This window comes from Xylona heveae (assembly GCF_001619985.1).
Source record: "Xylona heveae TC161 unplaced genomic scaffold L228scaffold_3, whole genome shotgun sequence".
NCBI lineage: Eukaryota > Fungi > Ascomycota > Xylonomycetes > Xylonales > Xylonaceae > Xylona > Xylona heveae.
Genome location: NW_017264195.1, coordinates 2,354,707 through 2,373,097, shown reverse-complemented (window position 1 = coordinate 2,373,097; position 18,391 = coordinate 2,354,707). Strand labels below are relative to the sequence as shown.

Sequence of the window (18,391 nt, the reverse complement as noted above, 5' to 3'; positions counted from 1 at the left end):
ATCAGTCACAGCCTCCGGCTCCATCAACAATTCAACATCCAACGAGCGCAAGTTGCAAGTTGCACAACACCGAGCTACGAACAGCGAAGAAGGGGTGATGTGAGCGGCAGGTATCCGTATATAAAAGACACATCCAACATCATAAGTGGTGGTGATGTGAGAGAACGGGTATATAAAGCACATTAAGCCTACCGAAGTCAACAACTCAGTTAGCTCAGTTGGTCACAACAAGGCGATCCGCCAACGGATCGTATACATCTTCCTTGGTCTAGTGGCTATGATTTCCGCTTGTCAATTTCGCTTAATACGGAATCGCAAGCGCGGGAGACCGGGGTTCGATTCCCCGAGGGAGAGTTCTTTTTTTTGTCCCTCGATTCCCTTTGCAATATAATATTACAATCTTGTTTTGTTTCTCTATCTTTCTTTTATTTTATTTTTTAATTCAAAAGGGGGGGGGGTTTTAATTTTGTGTCAAGTTTTTCTTTTATTTATCAAGTCTTTTTATTGGATATTCTTTTCTCCGGGTAAAAGTATACATTCGTTGACGAATTTTATCTTGTACTTCTCTGATTATATAATGAACTTGTTTGTTTTATTTTATTTCTTTCCTCGTTTACATATTCATCCTCTTTTTTTTTGGGGGTTTCCTTTCAAGGTTTTTGAAAAATTTTAATAGGTCTAAGTATATTATACTCTTTCCTACAATTCCATAACTTCCTATACACCTAGTAAATCCAGTCAGGTAGACCGTACTCCGTACTCTGTAGATACATGCAGAATCCAAAATAAACCAATTACCAGACATGAGATACCTACCTGCTTCTACACATTGATATACAGAGTACGCTGTACATCCAAGGCTGTAGACTGTAGCCTATAGGTTACATAGTCAATAGACAATAGACCATAGACATTAGACGACCGAGGAACTGTCCTTGTGTCCAAGGGTCCAACGTCCCTTGGTCTGGCCCCTCGCGCGTGGATCCTACGAACATGGTTCCATACCCTCAGACCGAGGACCGAGGACCGAGGACTCGTAGGCCCCGTCGCTATCACCATATCGCCACGTTGCCTAATTGCCTGGTTGCAAGCTGCCAAGTTGCCATGCTATAGAGTCCTCGGAGTACAGTAAGGACTGTAAAGTTACTTGCACCAAGGCACACCGAGGCGCATCTCGCGGCAACGGGCGGCTGAACGCTGTCAGGCTATCTTCTGTCGGTCTGTCTTCTGTCGGTAGAAAAGTGAAGAAGTGCAACAAGTGAAGCAAAGTGCAACAAGAGAGGTAATGTGTAACTGGAAGATACCTAAAGGTAGAGAAGGTATATATACAATCTACAAAGCATCTTATCTAATCCACTTCCAAGTGGGCCTCGTGGCCTAATGGTAAGGCATCTGATTTCGGCTCAGAAGATTGCGCGTTCGAGTCGCGTCGAGGTCGTTCTTTTTTTTTCTTTTCGGTCTCCATCTCTAAGGTACTTTCCCTCAGAGGGTTTGTACCTCCAACCTCCCCATAGTTTTTTGCTTCTACTTCATCACCCGCCTCTTTAATCCCTCCTACGGAGTACTCGCCCCTAGCATGTTGGCATACATTTTTTCCCCTCGGTTTTTTTCCCTTGTGTTTCCCTCTTCTTTTAATTTTTTTTTTTCTACTCCGTACAATAACATAAAATAAAAAATAAAATACAGGGTAAGATAAATAAATTATAAATGAATAAATAAAATAAAACAGAATGATAAATCCAAGGGAACGGAAGTATTGGTAAAGTGAAGGAAAGGACAAGAGAGGAAGGAAATGAATGAGGAGACAACACGATAGTCGCAAGGATGAAGGATGGTATTATGAAGGAAAGGGAGATTGTAGCAAAGACGATAGGGAAGGATCGATGCGCTTGCGCGAGTGGATGGATACGGGCCAAACTATATACATAGATATAACACATAGGTAGATAAACCCAAACCGAGACTACGACACGAGACATGTTACTCGAATTACAGGTATGACCAAGAGAATAATTCAGGTATGATGACGAAAAAAAAATGTACTAATATACAGTCTAATGTACAATGCCAGCTTTTACATGCTGATGAAATTACATTGGGATAAAAGACAAGGCGGATAGCCCCCAACGCCATAAAACCCTGTAGTGTATCATCATTGGATCAGTCTCGTCATTCATAACAAATGCGCCGGCTGTAATGCGATGCTAGCGCAAAAACCAGAGAAAAAACTCTTTGAGAACGGTTCTAATGAAAAGAAAAAAAAAGAGTATAATGATCCGATCAACTCCACGTGTATGGTATTAGTTTGGTAGAACGGGAAGAGAAAGATGTGTTCAAAGGAAAAAAGATCCTTGGAGATGAGGCGGGAATTTTTTTTTTTAAAAGTTGGGTTGACGGTAGTGGCGACCATCGTTGGTCAGACCGGCACGGCTGTCTAGGGAGTTGTGAGACGGAGGCTCAAAGAATTGGCCATCGTGTGGCGCCGGAGCAGCGGGGTTGATGCCCATTTCTTGCTGGGCCTCTCGCACAGCCTTGTTCTTGGTCCGCACAGCCGGGAGAAGATCGATGAAAAAGGTCAAGACGTAAAAGGTGAAGATGAGAGCAATGACTGGATATTCAATTAGTCATCTGGTGATCAATAGCAGGATGGTTTCATAAGACTTACTCCACTCGAGAACAGCAGCAGCCTGTCTCTTGGATTCGTGACCGCACACACCAAAGGCTGTTCATAATCATTAGCTTGACTGTCACTTGATAGATCCAGAGAACAGGACAGAACTCACCAATAGCCAAGGCAATCTCAGTGATGATGAAAGTGAGCTTGATCCAGAAAGAAAACCGGAGAACTCGGTACTGGCGGTACTTGATGCCTAGGCGCTGGTATTCGGCGCAGATGAAGATGGCAGAAATGACATAGCCGCCACTAAACACGTCCATTGTCAGATTATGAAACTGTAATAAGCTCAAACGGAAGGATTGAGACATACATGAAGAGCACCAAGAAACCATCGTGCATACGAGGGTGATGAAGGGTGTCGAAGATTGATAACAAGATCAAGCCAGCGGTACCAGCAATGGCAAAGGCGATAGAGAGCCCCGACAGAATCTTCTCAGAGATGGAAACGTTTCGCGCCAGTCTACCCCGGTGTCGCAGCCATCTTTCAGACGCAAAGGAGAGATCTAGGAAGACTGTGGTAATGACACATCCGGTAATGAAAAGCGGCTTGAGTCCTTGGGCGCCAATGTCTACAAACAGGTATTAGTCTCTTTTTCAATTTCCAGACCAAACACATCAAAGGGATTGTTGCTCACCTGAAATGTACGCAATGCGTTGACCCGACTCCATCGAAGCATAATGAGGATGTCCTTCAGCCTCCCATGTAATCAACATGGCCAGGAGCATGCCTAGCCACATGCCCGCTGAGACGAGCGGGAAAACCCAGTATGAGAGACCGAACATGTTGGCGGATTATGATGATGATGATAATGGTTGATGTGGATGGAGATTGTTGAAGTTGAGGTTGAAGTTGTCGTCGCCGTGTCCTTCCGGATTGCCGTGGAGTGTGGTGACTGAATTTCTTTTCCTTTCGAAATATAACCTCCAGGATAGGACCCCTCCAGCAGTTTCCCGCAGATTTTTCTCCTGCTTAATTAGCGACGGGTAATGTCGCGAGCTGACCGATTGTGTGTATTTGAGAAATCAGGCTCTGGAGCGGATGGCGGGGAAGTCTTGTGTCGTGGTATAAGCAAGTGACGACAGCACTGGTGGCTGTGAAAAAATGGAAAAATGAATGTTGGGGCATAAAACCGGAGATATTTTGGTACATTACGGCAAGGGGATATGACGGCATGACGGCATGATATCATACAGGCAATTTCTGACTTGTGTGGGTGTCCTGGTTCACAGGGGATTACTAGAGTACGAGTACAGTCAGGATGCGCGTCTTTGCCTCCTTGGAGTCCCCCCGGGAAATTAGTTATTCGTCATCTCAGCACGGATCTCGGTGGATCCGACACGCCCAAAAATCTACCGCCCGAAACCTAAATTGGGTTTGGTCCCCTCGGTCCGGCCTTGGCCCTGACGACACCAACTCGTCTTTTCTCACTCGTGGTGGCTGACAACTGACAAAAGTGCCACCACCGAGGCCACCAGGAACATAAAGCTTGTTTCCCACTCAAATCAGGCTAATATGGTTAAACCGGGTACTTCCTCCGCCATCATCGCTACGGACTACACGTCTTGTACAGAGTTGTCTTGAAAAATTGATAACGGTCCGATTATCACTACCAGAGATCGACAGGGGTTTTTTTAAAACAGCATCGTTGTCTTTATTACGCACCCGTCCAACAGGAAGAGCAGCATTTAAAGATCAAACATTTCATATTTGAGTGTTCACCGGAAGTCACGTGACATACTGCACAAATTGAAAGAAAATTGCACAGAAACAAAAATTCTTTGTATTCTCTATCCTGGCACAAAGTAAAGCTCTCTGAAAATCGATATGCGCCAGGCGTCCAATGATAAAAACGTCCATGCGCCCCGTAAATGTTGACTGAAAGGTGGTATCCAACTGATATATGGTAAATCCAGACCAAACTCCCGTATATATCCAATGCAATAGTTACGAAATAAAGTCACGGTTGGCCGTTTGCTCGACGCTCTTCGGCAGCAGTGGCCCGCAAGTGTCGGCCAACCTCAGTCGCCAGCGGACTCGAAGTGGGAAGATTGGATCTTCTCCGCGACTTGCCAAACAGGCAATTCCACAAATCTTCCTTTTCAACCACCTCGCCCTCGCTAGCCCGCTTCCCGAGCAGTTTGCTCAACGGCGCTTGCTGCAGCTCATACGAATTGGCCGCATCTAGCTCCCTTTCACTCACCGCAGGTGTAGTTGCTCCCGACACGCTTCTCGATCGGCCGCCCATGTGTGCAAGACGTCGGGCAACCGATATATCATAAATGGCTTCTTCCACCGTATCTTTCACTAGGTACATCCAAACGGTTGTTGGCTGCTGTTGACCGATCCGATGTACTCGCGCAATGGCTTGCAGCTCAATAGCAGTGTTGATCAGAGGCTCACATAAAAACACGTGGGTGGCGTTGACAAGGTTAAGACCCGAAGCATGGGCTTGAGAGTGCAGCAAAAAGCATTCAATCTATTCCAAGAATGTCAGGCCAGCTTCCGTTTTCTCGCCGATAGCGCCGGCGCTTAGCAAAAGACAAAGAGTAATCAACGTACCGCCGGATCGTTTTTGAAACCCTCAATTCCATTCTTCATATCTATCGAGGTGTATCCAATTTTGAACCGCTGAAACGCAGGCCCAAGAATCTGCAAAAAGTCGCGGAATTGCGAGAAGACAAGCGACTTGGCGCCGGGGTCGTGCTCCCTTAACCAAAGAATATGTCTCGCCAACGTATCGATTTTTGTTCCAAACGACCCGGTCAGATCAATGTTCTGGATCTGGTTCAGCGTTGTGGTGCTGACGTTTGAGTATATGGAAGAAGGGCTGGATTTGACACTCTGATCGACATCGTCGGCCACTTGAGCTTCCTCCTGAACATGCAGGTCTTGAGGCTTGTATCTGTTCCACGTTAATAAAATCTCATATCACACAAGAATCATTACATACGTAATATTGTGCAAGTCCGTCAATTTGAGATGTCGCTTGCAGATAGGACAACTATGATGTTGAGCCCACCAAAGCCGCATACAATCCTTGCAGTATTGATGGCCGCAAACAGTGAGCGCTCCGACTTCAAAATTTTGTTGACAAATGATACACAGCCGCTGTGTCTCTTTGCTGTCAGATTCGCTCCTGAGATGAAGCAAATATCGTCCTTTGGCTTTCAGCGATGAGACTTTATTTGCAAGCTTCTTTTCGCTGTCTTCCATTGAGGAATATATTTTATCAACATCTTCATCTTCCGCCGGTTCAAAGGGTGCCACCGTGTCTGAGATTTGTTGGAGTTGCCGATAATAATCTAGCCGCAAGTTCATCGTCTGTCGAAATAGCTCCATTTCCTTTTCCAGGCCGGCCAAAGCCCTCGTCTGTGCGATCGATATTTTATGCAGGCGCTGGATTTCTCCTTCGACAAGCGCCAGTTCCGCAGTAGCACGGCTGCTGCCACCGTCTTCCTGCCATCGAAGCGCCGTGGCAAGATTTCGCAATTCGGAAAGGATACCGCGGATGGATCCAAGGGACTTTTCCGGCACTAATCTTGCCCGGGTAGCGAGAACTTCTTGCAGCAGGGCTGGTAGCGGCCCTTCGCCTTCCTTGGCCCTACTCAAGGCAATCTTCATCTCGCCTTCGATGAGAGTGTTAATCTGGCCCGTCAAAGCGCCATGGCGATCGGCGACTGTCGCACGAAGAGCATCCATGTAGACGTATACTTCCTCTTGATGTTTCGTCGAGACTTCATATTCGTCACCCTGGAGCTCCATTCCCTCTTCCTGGTCGACCAAAGGCTGAATCAACAGCTTGACCATTTTGTCCCGCCATTGATCCAACTGCTCTCCTTGTTCATTCAAAGATTCGGTGAGTTCATCAAGCCGCTCCAAAACCTTTCGATTTTCAATACCGCCAGAGGTCATCGACGGTAATATTTCCGGTATCGTCGTGAATCCCTTGGTCTTTGCTTGCTTTCCCATTCGGTCTATTAGTTTGTTGACCCTACCAAGTACCTCCGATAGGATTTCCTTTCGAAGAAGTTTGGCCTTTTCGTAAAACTCTTCTTCCGTCTTTCCCAACTCTGCGAATCGATCAGAATCTGGTTCCGTGAGGTCGGGGTTCGTCTTCAGCTGGTAATAAGCATTTGCGGCAAAGAATGTGCATATATGCTCAATTTCTAGTGCACTACGGAGCCGTAAACGGTGGGCTCCAATGCGACCCATTTTTTCATGCATATCCTCATCCTCCTCGTCCTCGCTATCAGAATCACTTCTCTTTGGCGTTTTTGTCGTCCCAACCGACTTGCCTTCCACGTCCGCATGCCTCTTCATTTCGCTCATGAGAGAAGCCCTGCAATCCGCGACAATGTCTTGAACTTGTCGAAGTGCTTCCATCCAAATATCTAGCGCCTTCTGAGTTTCCTTCTTGTTTTCGAACATTTGGCCTCGTTTTATACGGGACATGAGGTGAGATCGCTCTTCCGTCCTCACAGCAACATCGTTCTGGTCAATCATTACTTCCAAGACTTCGCCAACAGACCTCAACGGAGCATTATGGTAGCCAAGAGCTCTTCGATTGATACCGCCGACCTCGGGATGAAGACATGTTTGACGGAGTCGCCGCAGCCAACCTCTCATCTTCTCAATGGTCGTAGGATTATCCGGATCCCATGATGCGCTGAGAGGTCCTCCGTCCGTGTCTAGTCCACAATCGTCGCACATCTGCTGGAAGACATGGCTGTAATGCTGCTCCTCAATCTGAGTGAACGGGACAGTAATCACAAGACGCGTCTGTGGAGGCAGGCGAAGGTCATCCCTTACAAGATCCTTCGTATGGCGCAAGGCCAAGGCCTCGAAAATGGATCGGAAGGCATCTTTATGACCCTGAACGAGCGAATTCCAAACGGCCGTCTCGCAGTATGGCTCATATCTGAGAAATATCAAAAGTCCCAGAAGGTCTCTGATGTCTTTACGCAATGGAGTTCCGGTAACGGCCCATGCATTGCACCGAGGGATGCGGCGAGCAACAGTTGCAGCGTTGCTGACGCCGTTTTCGACCATTTGTGCCTCGTCGAGACATACTCGCCACCAAGAAATTTGGACCAATGGACTTCGCTTTGCCTCGTAACGTTTCAAGTGTCGGAGGTTTCGCTGTAGGGGAGCATTGGCGTAATGAATCTCGCTTGACAGCACAGAGTATGTCGTCAAAACGACATCGTGTTCCATCAAGATTGACACAAGCTCGTCGTTTGATACTGTAGCTCCTAATGCCGTGTCTTCTGACCATTCTTTGCCTAAAGCTGCCCATTGCCGCTTTACTCCCTTATATTCCATCACTTTCAAACTTGGTGCGCGAGAGGCTAACTCCTTTTGCCACTGCTGTAAGATAGTAGGCGGCGTGATGATGAGCGTCGCGGATGAAGGTCTTACATATTCGTGGGAATAGGGATCGAATATGAGCTCCTGCGTGGGTAATGTTCTCCGGTGAAGGCATATGAGCGAAATTAGTTCAACGGTTTTACCCAAACCCATCTCCTCCGACAAGATTCCCCCTCGAACGTTTGATGTAGAAAAAGAAACGTTTGAAATATCATCTGTAACGTAATTGAGCAGATGGCTGAAATGGAACGGACGTCCTTCTGCATCGGTGGCGCTATAGAACGACGGGGGAACAAGTTCGCCTTCTGGCCGTTCGTACGGAGTTAGCCGCCCGGAAGAATTGAACTCCATCCCCTCTCGGTGGAGAAGCCAATTTACAGTCCGTCTCTGGAAGGGATACAGTTGACAATCGACCAAGTCGCTCTGCACAGCAGGATGCACCTCTTGGTCTGTCGGCGGAACGTGAACCGACTCATAAAAGTCCTGAAGCAGCCTTTGACTTGCTCGATTGGGCTTCCCAGTAGCAAAATATCGTTCAAGAAGACGCTGCCTATCACTCTTTGGACAGTCACCCAGCGACCGCGCGATGCGCCAAAGTATCTTTGCCCGTAATTTTAGTCGCCCCTTGTTGTCTGACCGAGGGACACGAAGCCGAAAAGTAGAGAGTGCACGAGAGGTCATTCTTGTTCCCAACCCAAGCGCAATCTGCCAGTCTTCAAAATCCTGATGCAGGGTATCCGATAAGGCTTCGAGGGTCATGCAACGGCCAGTGGTCGGGTTGGCGAGAACAATATCATATTGGGATGGCGCCGTCTCTATGATGGCCCGAACCGTTACATCCCATTCATCCTCGACAGAAGTTGAGTCAACATCATCCAATACTTGAGCGCTGTCAGAATCCGCTGTGAAAATCTAACGCGCAGTCAGAAACAACTGTTTGAAGAGGAAGAGGTGAGATGATCGTACCACGTCTAATCCGAAAGAGGCCAAAACCACAAAATCTTTGGGCTGAGGAGATGATGTTCCATCTTTGGTGCCATTTGTAAGACGGGCACGCTTTTTTGGAGGCCCTTCAGCTCTATCGATATCCTGTGAATCAAATCTCTCTGATGGCACCCGAAGCAAGTTGACGAGGTCATGCGAAGTCGCGCCTAAACACGTCAGATTGGTTGCAACACGCTTTACACAGCGACTTTGCAGTTCAAGAATTTACCTAAAATGCTAGCACACACGCGAGGACTGGCCATCTTCCCGAATGGCGAGGGTCAAACCATTGCTTGTTGGCGAACTGCAGGATCCGTGACTAGGAGTTGAATCAAACCCATGACAAGTCTCCGACTCATGTCAATAGCAGTCGCAAGAGATATGCGAAGCCTTATCTTAGCGGCACGTGCCGATAAGCGACTGATGACGAGCTTTGCCAGATGGAGAAATGGCTGCCTCACTTTTAGATGATCATATTTGGTGTATACGGGCACAGTTTACGAACAGCTATGGAACAGAGCGTATAATCCTTTGTTCCCCCTCTTGAAACTCCATGTACGAAGTACCTATATGCATGGATCAACTCTCATTGTTCTCAAAAAGGACATCACTGCCAAGCCTTGTGAGGCGTTAGTCCCCACAAGGTGTCGCTGTAGCGTGGCCGGCCAGCTGTTAGAAGGTATCGGAGTAGCCGACGTGGGGCCTCTTGCCGGTCGCCCCAAGCATTGCTGAGCTCTTCGTGGGCGATTTCTCCTCGTAGATTCAGGGTCCTGCACCCCAGCGATCGATCTACAGAATCAATTGAGAGATTGCAAATGAAGTCGATGGCCATAGTTAACAAATCAATAAATTACACATCAAAGTGGGCTGGAGAAGAGGAAGTCTGTTGACCATCGTCCTCTTCAACAAAGCAAAGCCTTTCACATGCTTGACTCACTCAACCCAGGCAGAGTCCATGGCGGAAGACTTCGTACTCTATCAGACCTTGATAGACTACTATAGATTACGGGCCTATAGAATCTCTGTCGGTGTCAGAGGTGAAAGAGTACCGAGCCGGGGGTTATAGAGTACTCCGTAACCAATCTGTGCTCATTTCGCGTGCCGCCCCACCTTCAGCTGGTGTAAGCCTCCGATGACGTAAAACCCTGGTGACCCCAGCCCCAAACAAGCGTTCATGTCAGAGTAGAAATAGCCCAGCCCGTCCCCAGATCTTTGGACTTGATTTTCCAGCAGAAAAACATCCCACAGACTGTTAAGCATCCCATTAAGATTCATATCTCTCAACTCCATCCAAAATGTCTTCTCAGCAGCAAGGCGGAAACCCCCCGGTTCAGGACCAGCAGGAGGACTACGTTGACAAGGGTGCGTGTCTATGGAGCCAGTTATAAACGAAGTCGATCGAATCCGACAATTACTGACACGAAGATTTAGGTCTCGATGCTGTCGAGAAGAAGTACGGCCACGGCCAGACCCTTGACCGTAGCACCAACGAGAAGATCACCGACGGTGCTCGCGGTGTGTTCGAAAAGTTCACTGGGTAAGCTACACTCTTTTCGGTCTTATTTCACAGGAGCAATGCTAATATCCTCTTAGAAAGAAGGTCCCCGAGAAGTTCTCGAACTAATTTCGACAATGCGAGTCGCATCTATACGAAGAATTTTTTTTTCTCAATTGATATCCCTTTCGAATATCTCTAGCTTCGCCTAATACAATCTGGCTTTAGAAATATATCTTCTTATCTTCTTGCAATTACCAAAAAAATCGCTCGTGATGCTCGATATTAAATGATATAGCCGTTCAATGCAGATGTCTACCCAGTTCGCTTGGAGTTATAGTAAAAGGTCTTAAAATCCCCAAACGCCATTGCTCCCGGATACTTCCCGAAATTCTCACAACACGTATTTGTATTGTCTTGTCATTACTCGTCGATGTATCATCTATCTCCAAAGGAGACGTGCGGAGTTACGATTTTGGTGTTCAAGAAATGGATTGTTAAAGGAGATTCATAATATTCGTCCAGATTTCAATCGTATTCGTCCCGATTGACCTGCGCCGCCATGATAAACATCCAAAGCAAAAATACCGTGCCGATCAAATTAAAGGCAAATGCGGCCATCCAGCTTTGACCTTTAAATGATTGTCAGCTTATCGATTTCTGTTGGCCACAGTATCATGGGAACGTACATATGCTATTTTGCTGAAGCCATGCCAAGGTATTGATGCTTTGCCCTGTAACTTTCTGATCGTTCACGTAGCGCTGGCAATTCCAGTTGACATTGTTCGATGCGCCGAAGAGCGTGATTGATGTCTCAACCAGCCCTGTGAGCCATAGCACAAAGAGGATGAAAGTGCCTACTAGCACAATTCCTGGCAGCAACATGCGTCGACCAATAAGGACCAGCATTACTATGATGAATAGAATCGCCAAGGACCCTGTAGCAACTTCGAATGGAAAGAGCCTAAGATGTTATCAGCCTTCTGTGTCCATGTAATGTATTACCTAGGTTGGATTAATTTACCAAGGAATCCCCAATCGCAGGGTATGCTGGACAGTGATGAAATCAGCAAAGATGCCCAGCACCGTTGCTGCCGCCGCTAGCATAATAATAACCCAGATATTCAGCTGCGCCTCTGGCCAGTGATATTTTCGTCGAACCAGTACCATACCGGCCATGATGGCGGGTTTTCTGCGTCGACAGTGGGTTTATTGGCGGAGCGGTGGGGTATTAAAATGGAAATTATTTCTGTATGTTATGGAAATTTGTCCTTAAGATGAAAGGCAGGAAAGCTCGCTGAGCGTGTCCTGAGGTGAGTTATATAAAGCCTCCGTTGCTGGCTAAACTGTTGCAACTGAGGAGCGGAGACTTGGACCTCCGCAATGCAATGTCGATAGTAGGCGGTGTGCTCGATTGATCTTAGACCGACAATTATTTGGCTATAACATGTCTTTGACGACAATCTGACGCCCAGATATCCGAATTTCCCTATAAGCTGAACAAATAATCTGTCGGGTTGCAGCTTTGGGCTTCGTGAGGTGTGCGCCTAAGCGAATTGCCAACACAGCGACCGCCTCACGGCTTCACTTTTCTTGCAAGCCTTCCGTTGGTTGAAGGCCTCTTTTTTGACTGAGCGTATTTGAATGCTGGACAGGACGGATACTGTTCTTTTTGCAAAATGATTCAGAATTCTGAACTTTCGAGTGAGTGGTTACATCGTGTGTTGGTCGAGAATGGTATTTCCATGGCTGAATTTTAGGTGGTTGGGATCGCGAACCCATGGTATCATAAATGTGGTGGCAGGGAACATCACTTGTACAGTACAAGAGTGCGGCACACGAAACAGCCAATGAATATCAACGTTGGACCATGGCGTCAAAATGCAACGCTTAATGTATAACAAAAAAGGGCCTGAAATATCCAAACACATGACACGAGGTGCGATTGACGGCTACTAAAAGTTATCCTACCCGCCATACACCAGCTTCTGGCAGCTTTTACTCGCGAGAGATGGTGCTTCATGTAGGAATGCGGCTCGAGCATCCGAGAGACTGCAGATGGCTCGACAATTTCGCGTCTGAGTCGGCTTTTCTGGTTCGAGCTCGTGTCGATAAATTGCAGTAATAAGACCGATCGATACCTTTCACCGCGGTTATGGTGACGCGAGCCCGAGCATCTTGGACGCAGGCTCAGCGCGCGCCCTTCTATGGGCCCATTAACTTAAGTTGCAAGGCTGCAGGCCAGTAGAGTAATCTCTTCTAGAGTTTCCACACTGGCAAACGATCGGCTTCAGAATCAAGACCCGGTTGTCTGGTGCTCCACATGTCTTCGATAGCTATCCGCCTTCCATTGCGTTTTCTATCGAATTACGTTGGAGACTCCTCATTGGCCATACGAGATGGGCGACTGAGGGAACGGAAGACTGGTCGTAGCTGCCGAAGATTTGCTCGTTCTCGTCGGTTAGCCCTCCACTCTATCAACCGTCGGCAAGATCGTTATCGTGCCGATCAGCGTGGAGGGGTCCAACTCGCAGGTTCGCGGTGCAATGAGGGACAAGAACCATAGTTGTCATTGACTGTATATATTAAGATGTCCAATTTCCATTTGGGACCATGTAAGGTCAAATATTTACTTTTGTTTCATCTTCATTCCTTACATTTGATGCGTTGAGCATCGTTGGCACCTGAACCCAAGATGATTGCCAAAGCCCCTGAGCCGGGCATCCGTATTGCCATTGACAGAGGTGGAACATTCACGGATTGCGTTGCCTCTGTCCCAGGCCAAAATGATATTGTGTTAAAGCTTCTTTCGGTGGATCCGGGTAATTACCCAGATGCTCCTGTCGAAGCCATTCGACGTGTTTTAGAAAGAGCCACCGGCAAATCCTATCCGAAAGGACAAAAGATCTCTCTGACAGGAGTCGGTAAGTACTGCTTTTCTCCTGTAACGCTGACTTGCAACTACTTGAATTCTAACGCCGAACAGAGTCCATTCGAATGGGCACCACTGTCGCTACAAATGCCTTATTAGAAAGAAAAGGTGCAGACGTGGCCCTTGTTGTCACTGAAGGTCTCAAGGTATGTGATTTTACTATGCCCAAGGAAAGATTATGCACTAAAACGCCTTGTGAATTTTAAAGGATTTATTACACATTGGAAACCAGTCTCGTCCTCGCATGTTTGACCTTGCAATCAACAAACCCGATGTTTTGTACAGCAAGGTCGTTGAGGTCTCGGAGCGAGTCACGCTTGAGGCGTGGTCTGAAAGCAATGTGCCGGAAAAGATCGACATTTCCGCGGACAAAGATCTTGTCCAAGGCGTCACTGGCGAGGCCGTGAGAATTTTACAACCAATGGGTACGGCAAGGGCAATTTCTGCACGTAGAAGAGCAAGGTTCGCTGATGCTTCTTTAGACACGGAAAAGGTCCGAAAAGACCTACAGGAACTCTACGATGTCGGCTACCGCTCAGTAGCAGTTTGTCTCATGCACAGCTATACGTTCCGAGATCATGAGCTAGCTGTTGGCAAAATAGCGGCTGATATTGGCTTCACAAATATCTCCCTGTCCTGCGAGTTAGCTCCAGTGATCAAAGCTGTGCCGAGAGGAAATTCAGCTACTGCGGACGCTTATCTCACCCCGGAGATTAAGAAATACATTGAAGGATTTGTATCTGGCTTTACCGACCTGGAGTCAAGCAACTGCCGATGCGAATTTATGCAAAGCGACGGAGGTACGACTAAGTTTCTTGCTTATATGCCAAAAAAAATACACGTACTGATCATCGCTGTTTAGGCCTTGTAGAGTTTTCGAGGTGCGGCACACGGCACGAAGATGTCTGTATGACTGACTAACTTTTGATAGACTTTCTGGTCTCAGAGCCATTCTTTCCGGGCCTGCGGGAGGCGTAACAGGCTATGCGAAGACCAGCTTCGATGATAACGATGGGACACCGGTGATTGGTTTTGACATGGGAGGTAAGCAGCATGACTTGAGTGCAGTATTTAAGTAATGCTGAATCGCTGACCGATTTCAACAGGAACTTCGACTGATGTTTCCCGGTACGCGGGCGAACCGGAGCTTATTTTTGAGACCACTACTGCTGGAGTTACAATCCAAAGTCCTCAGCTAGATATCAATACTGTCGCCGCTGGCGGTGGCAGTATCTTGACTTGGCGAAATGGGTTATTTGCCGTGGGTCCGGACAGCGCAGGAAGCCACCCTGGACCGGCGTGCTACAGAAAAGGCGGTCCATTGACAGTCTGCGATGCCAATGTAGTCTTGGGTCGACTTATTCCAGATTCATTTCCCAAAATTTTCGGCCCCAACGAAAACGAGGGATTGGATGTCGAAAGAAGCAGAGAATTGTTTGCTCTGCTCACAAAGGAGATTAACAATGAAACGAATCTGGGACTCACGCTCGAGCAGGTCGCTGCCGGGTAAGTGTTTTTGAGCCACCCTTTTTACCGCAACACAACCGCTCATATCTCTTAGCTTTCTCGACGTGGCCAATGAAGCAATGTGCAGACCGATTCGAGCACTCACCGAGGCGAAAGGTCACGATGCCGGTCGTCATAACCTAGCGTCCTTTGGTGGTGCTGGAGGACAGCATGCCTGTTCAATTGCCAAGGTTCTTGGCATTAGGCGGGTCCTGATCCATAAATATTCATCGATTTTGTCGGCCTATGGAATGGCCCTGGCTGATATTTCGCATGAGGAGCGCATGCCATCTGCTCTAAATTATGAGTCTGGCTGCTCGGAGGCGCTCATGACTGGGTTCAAGACTATTGAGGACAGAGCCGAGCAAGCGCTGCTGGATCAGGGCTGCAATTATGCTCAAATCTCAACGGATCGTTACTACAACTTGCGTTTCCAAGGCAGTGACACACCCCTGATGATTCAGGAAACTGATAAGGAAGGGGGCGTTGTCAAGGCGTTTTACGACGCCCACCAGAAGGAATTTGGCTTCACTCCCTCAGATAGACCTGTCATTGTGGATGACATTCGTGTCCGGTCTACCGGAAAGAGTGTTATTGAGGAATCATGTTCTCCCCTGGAGGAATTGAAGGGCTTAATAGAGACCTCACCGCCAAAGCCCTCGAAGTATAGCCAGGTCTACTTCGCCCCATCGGGATGGACTGCGACACCAACATATCAGCTTCCCACCCTCTCTCAGGGCGCAAAGATACAAGGTCCCGCCATGATCATTGACAACACGCAGACCATTGTCGTCCTGCCGAATGCTACGGCTACCATCCTTTCCGCCATGGTGATTATTGACCTTGATCCCCATGTGCATGACAAGTTATCCAACAAGGTGGACCCTATTCAACTGTCAATCTTTGGACATCGCTTCATGAGCATTGCCGAACAGATGGGTCGCGCTCTTCAGAAGACCAGTGTCAGCACCAATATCAAGGAGCGACTTGATTTCACCTGTGCTGTTTTCGCTTCTAATGGAGGTCTAGTTGCCAATGCGCCCCACGTTCCGGCAATGATTGGAAGCATGGCGTTCGCTGTTAAATGGCAAATTAACCATTGGGGAAATGATCTTAGGCCAGGAGATGTTATTTTATCTAATTCGCCTATGTGCGGAGGTACCCATCTTCCTGATCTGACCGTCATCACCCCAGTGTTTGATGCAGAAGGCAAAAACATTATCTTCTGGACGGCTTCTCGAGGCCATCATGCCGATATTGGAGGAGTGCTTCCCGGATCAATGCCGCCGAACTCTCGAGAACTGTGGGAGGAAGGAGCAGTCATGGAGGCGTTCAAGGTAGTTAGGGGTGGAAAGTTCCAGGAGGAGGAACTGATAAATCTTCTCATGAAGCCATCTGAGCACCCTGGATGCAGTGGGACACGATGCCTTCGAGACAACATCTCCGATATCAAGGCCCAAGCTGCCGCTAACCACCGAGGCACTCAACTGATTCAGGCTCTTATTCGTGACTATGGCCTCGACGTTGTCCAATTATACATGGCCGAGATTCAGGGAGCTTCAGAACAGGCAGTGCGAAACATGTTGAAAGATATTGCGGAGCGGCAGGACCGCACGGAGCTCGAAGCAGTTGATTACATGGACGACGGAACTCCAATTCAGCTCAAGGTGTCAATCGATAAGAAGACTGGCTCCGCTGTTTTCGATTTTGATGGAACCGGACCAGAGGCCTATGGTAAGTAATTGGAGTGCTGCCTTTTGTCAACCAAAGGTACTAACTGTGGAAAAGGAAATTGGAATGCGCCCATCGCCATCTGTCATTCCGCAATCATCTTCGCTTTGCGTTGTATGGTGGACGCAGATATTCCACTGAACCAAGGCGCCATTGCACCGATTACTATCGAAATACCCGAAAACTCGCTCCTACGGCCGAGTCCTGAGGCAGCTTGCTGCGCCGGCAATGTGCTGACGAGCCAAAGAATCGTTGATGTCATTTTCAAAGCATTCAAGGCCTCGTCTGCCAGTCAAGGATGTAAGCATGCATGCAATTTGGAATTAGGGATTTTCAATTTTGCTGACCCGTTTTAGGTATGAATAACCTCACTTTTGGCAGAGACGAGGTAGAGAACGGCTTTGGCTACTACGAGACAATTTGTGGTGGTAGTGGCGCTGGTCCCAAATGGGCAGGAACCTCTGGAGTGCACACCAACATGACCAACACAAGAATTACTGATCCGGAAACTCTTGAAAAACGTTATCCTGTCGTTCTTCGGCGCTTCTGCCTTCGGCCAGGCAGTGGAGGCCGCGGAATGCATCGCGGAGGTGATGGTATCATCCGAGATATTGAATTCCGCATTCCGATGAAGGTATCTATTCTGAGCGAGCGTCGTGTCACTGAACCATACGGCCTAGAGGGTGGAGAGTGTGGCAAACGGGGAAAGAACTTGTGGGTCAAGTCAAATGGGCGCGTGGTCAACCTTGGAGGGAAAAACACGGCAAGTGTTCATCCCGGGGATCGGGTGATTATTGAATCTCCTGGAGGAGGCGGGTGGGGCTCACCGCAGAACGAAACCGAGGTGAAGAAGCTCGTCAACACGTTCACAAGCGTTGCCAACGGTAGTGTCGACGTTATGCGTGCACTTGGTGAGCAAGCTTAAACCTCTTTTTCGTGTGAGGAAACTTTGTATATTACACACGATCTTGATATACCCGGCACAAACGCATCCCTGGATAACCATCATTTCGAAGCATTCTCTTTGGTAGCGTATTTGCATATAAGGTACCTACCCAATTTCTAGTGCAGTTTGGACTTGAATACATACCTTATATCTTGAACATAGATGAAATTTCCGGATCATTCCATGCTGAAATGTCCACGAAATCAAAGCTCTTTTCGTCTCTCGACCGAGGTTGAATTGCGTCTTGTCAACATGTTCTCCGTGGCGACCGGCTTAAACATGTCGGGATACCATTGAGACAGACGTCACACGCACATTATTGATCCGACGATATCGGAGCGGTAGTATTTCTTGCGTAGGGGTTTTCCAAAACAAAGTAACCCCCGTCTGCTTAAGTCTATGTTGACGCCGAGCCGAAAGTCTAAGTGTAAGTGCCGATGCGGAAATGGAGATTCCCCGCACCTGGAGTGGGCATCAATTGCATGAATCATGACAGTGCATGTCCACGTTTTCCAGAACGGTGTCTGAAACATTAGTCAATGGAGGAAAACAGGATGTTTGTGTTGAAAATCCAAATCTTATTAATATGCTCATCCTTGTATTTTATTTTGTTATTCATCAGCGGAGAAAGTTCGGCATAAATGTCCCATGAACTTGTCGTTTTTGCGGACCCCTCTCGATGTCAAATTCCGGAATATTAAATTCCGGAAAACCAATGTCCGAGAAATGACCGTAGAGAGTTTGGGGGGGGG

The 18,391-nt window shown here is 47.7% G+C and overlaps 6 protein-coding genes and 2 non-coding genes across 8 annotated transcripts; 4 read left to right on the top strand and 4 right to left on the bottom strand.

The window, feature by feature from the left end:
• Positions 1 to 257: 257 nt before the first annotated feature.
• Positions 258 to 354, top strand: L228DRAFT_t49. Its single transcript has one exon. It is a non-coding gene; the product is annotated as a tRNA-Asp (tRNA).
• Positions 355 to 1,366: 1,012 nt separating this feature from the next.
• On the top strand, positions 1,367 to 1,438 carry L228DRAFT_t50. The gene has a single exon. It is a non-coding gene; the product is annotated as a tRNA-Arg (tRNA).
• A 159-nt stretch (positions 1,439 to 1,597) lies between these two features.
• On the bottom strand, positions 1,598 to 2,178 carry L228DRAFT_102498 (hypothetical protein). The gene has a single exon (XM_018328868.1). It carries the CDS (start codon positions 1,977 to 1,979, stop codon positions 1,647 to 1,649), a length of 333 nt encoding a protein of 110 aa, XP_018190251.1. The 5' UTR covers positions 1,980 to 2,178; the 3' UTR covers positions 1,598 to 1,646.
• Positions 2,179 to 3,555, bottom strand: L228DRAFT_102497 (hypothetical protein). Its single transcript, XM_018328867.1, has 5 exons — positions 3,313 to 3,555; positions 2,988 to 3,246; positions 2,784 to 2,923; positions 2,666 to 2,722; positions 2,179 to 2,608 (listed from the first exon to the last, which is right to left on the bottom strand). The coding sequence occupies exons 1-5, from the start codon at positions 3,458 to 3,460 to the stop codon at positions 2,379 to 2,381; spliced, it is 834 nt and encodes a 277-aa protein (XP_018190250.1). The 5' UTR covers positions 3,461 to 3,555; the 3' UTR covers positions 2,179 to 2,378.
• Positions 3,556 to 4,469: 914 nt separating this feature from the next.
• On the bottom strand, positions 4,470 to 9,421 carry L228DRAFT_228741 (hypothetical protein). Its single transcript, XM_018330477.1, has 5 exons — positions 9,259 to 9,421; positions 9,012 to 9,196; positions 5,629 to 8,957; positions 5,238 to 5,580; positions 4,470 to 5,154 (listed from the first exon to the last, which is right to left on the bottom strand). The coding sequence occupies exons 1-5, from the start codon at positions 9,290 to 9,292 to the stop codon at positions 4,636 to 4,638; spliced, it is 4,410 nt and encodes a 1,469-aa protein (XP_018190249.1). The 5' UTR covers positions 9,293 to 9,421; the 3' UTR covers positions 4,470 to 4,635.
• Positions 9,422 to 10,324: 903 nt separating this feature from the next.
• L228DRAFT_267005 (hypothetical protein) lies at positions 10,325 to 10,653 on the top strand (the record flags this gene model as incomplete). Its single annotated transcript, XM_018334938.1, has 3 exons — positions 10,325 to 10,391; positions 10,461 to 10,566; positions 10,623 to 10,653. The coding sequence occupies 3 exons, from the start codon at positions 10,325 to 10,327 to the stop codon at positions 10,651 to 10,653; spliced, it is 204 nt and encodes a 67-aa protein (XP_018190248.1).
• A 399-nt stretch (positions 10,654 to 11,052) lies between these two features.
• On the bottom strand, positions 11,053 to 11,703 carry L228DRAFT_237597 (hypothetical protein; the record flags this gene model as incomplete). Its single annotated transcript, XM_018330949.1, has 3 exons — positions 11,053 to 11,156; positions 11,214 to 11,488; positions 11,549 to 11,703. The coding sequence occupies 3 exons, from the start codon at positions 11,701 to 11,703 to the stop codon at positions 11,053 to 11,055; spliced, it is 534 nt and encodes a 177-aa protein (XP_018190247.1).
• A 1,516-nt stretch (positions 11,704 to 13,219) lies between these two features.
• On the top strand, positions 13,220 to 17,618 carry L228DRAFT_209080 (hydantoinase B/oxoprolinase; the record flags this gene model as incomplete). Its single annotated transcript, XM_018329795.1, has 10 exons — positions 13,220 to 13,448; positions 13,511 to 13,602; positions 13,665 to 13,881; positions 13,939 to 14,256; positions 14,319 to 14,337; positions 14,388 to 14,500; positions 14,563 to 14,962; positions 15,018 to 16,696; positions 16,751 to 16,993; positions 17,050 to 17,618. 10 exons carry the CDS (start codon positions 13,220 to 13,222, stop codon positions 17,616 to 17,618), a joined length of 3,879 nt encoding a protein of 1,292 aa, XP_018190246.1.
• Between the last annotated feature and the right edge of the window lie 773 nt (positions 17,619 to 18,391).

Coding starts and splice junctions, on each gene's coding strand:
- L228DRAFT_102498 (XM_018328868.1), bottom strand. CDS start 1,979: ATGTCTCGTGTCGTAGTCTCGGTTTGGGTTTATCTACCTATGTGTTAT.
- L228DRAFT_102497 (XM_018328867.1), bottom strand. CDS start 3,460: ATGTTCGGTCTCTCATACTGGGTTTTCCCGCTCGTCTCAGCGGGCATG. Junction 2,924..2,987: donor GGTTTCTTGGTGCTCTTCAT/GTATGTCTCAAT, acceptor GGACGTGTTTAG/TGGCGGCTATGTCATTTCTG. Junction 2,723..2,783: donor TGAGATTGCCTTGGCTATTG/GTGAGTTCTGTC, acceptor GATTATGAACAG/CCTTTGGTGTGTGCGGTCAC.
- L228DRAFT_228741 (XM_018330477.1), bottom strand. CDS start 9,292: ATGGCCAGTCCTCGCGTGTGTGCTAGCATTTTAG. Junction 9,197..9,258: donor CGTGTGTGCTAGCATTTTAG/GTAAATTCTTGA, acceptor TGACGTGTTTAG/GCGCGACTTCGCATGACCTC. Junction 5,581..5,628: donor ACGGACTTGCACAATATTAC/GTATGTAATGAT, acceptor AACGTGGAACAG/ATACAAGCCTCAAGACCTGC.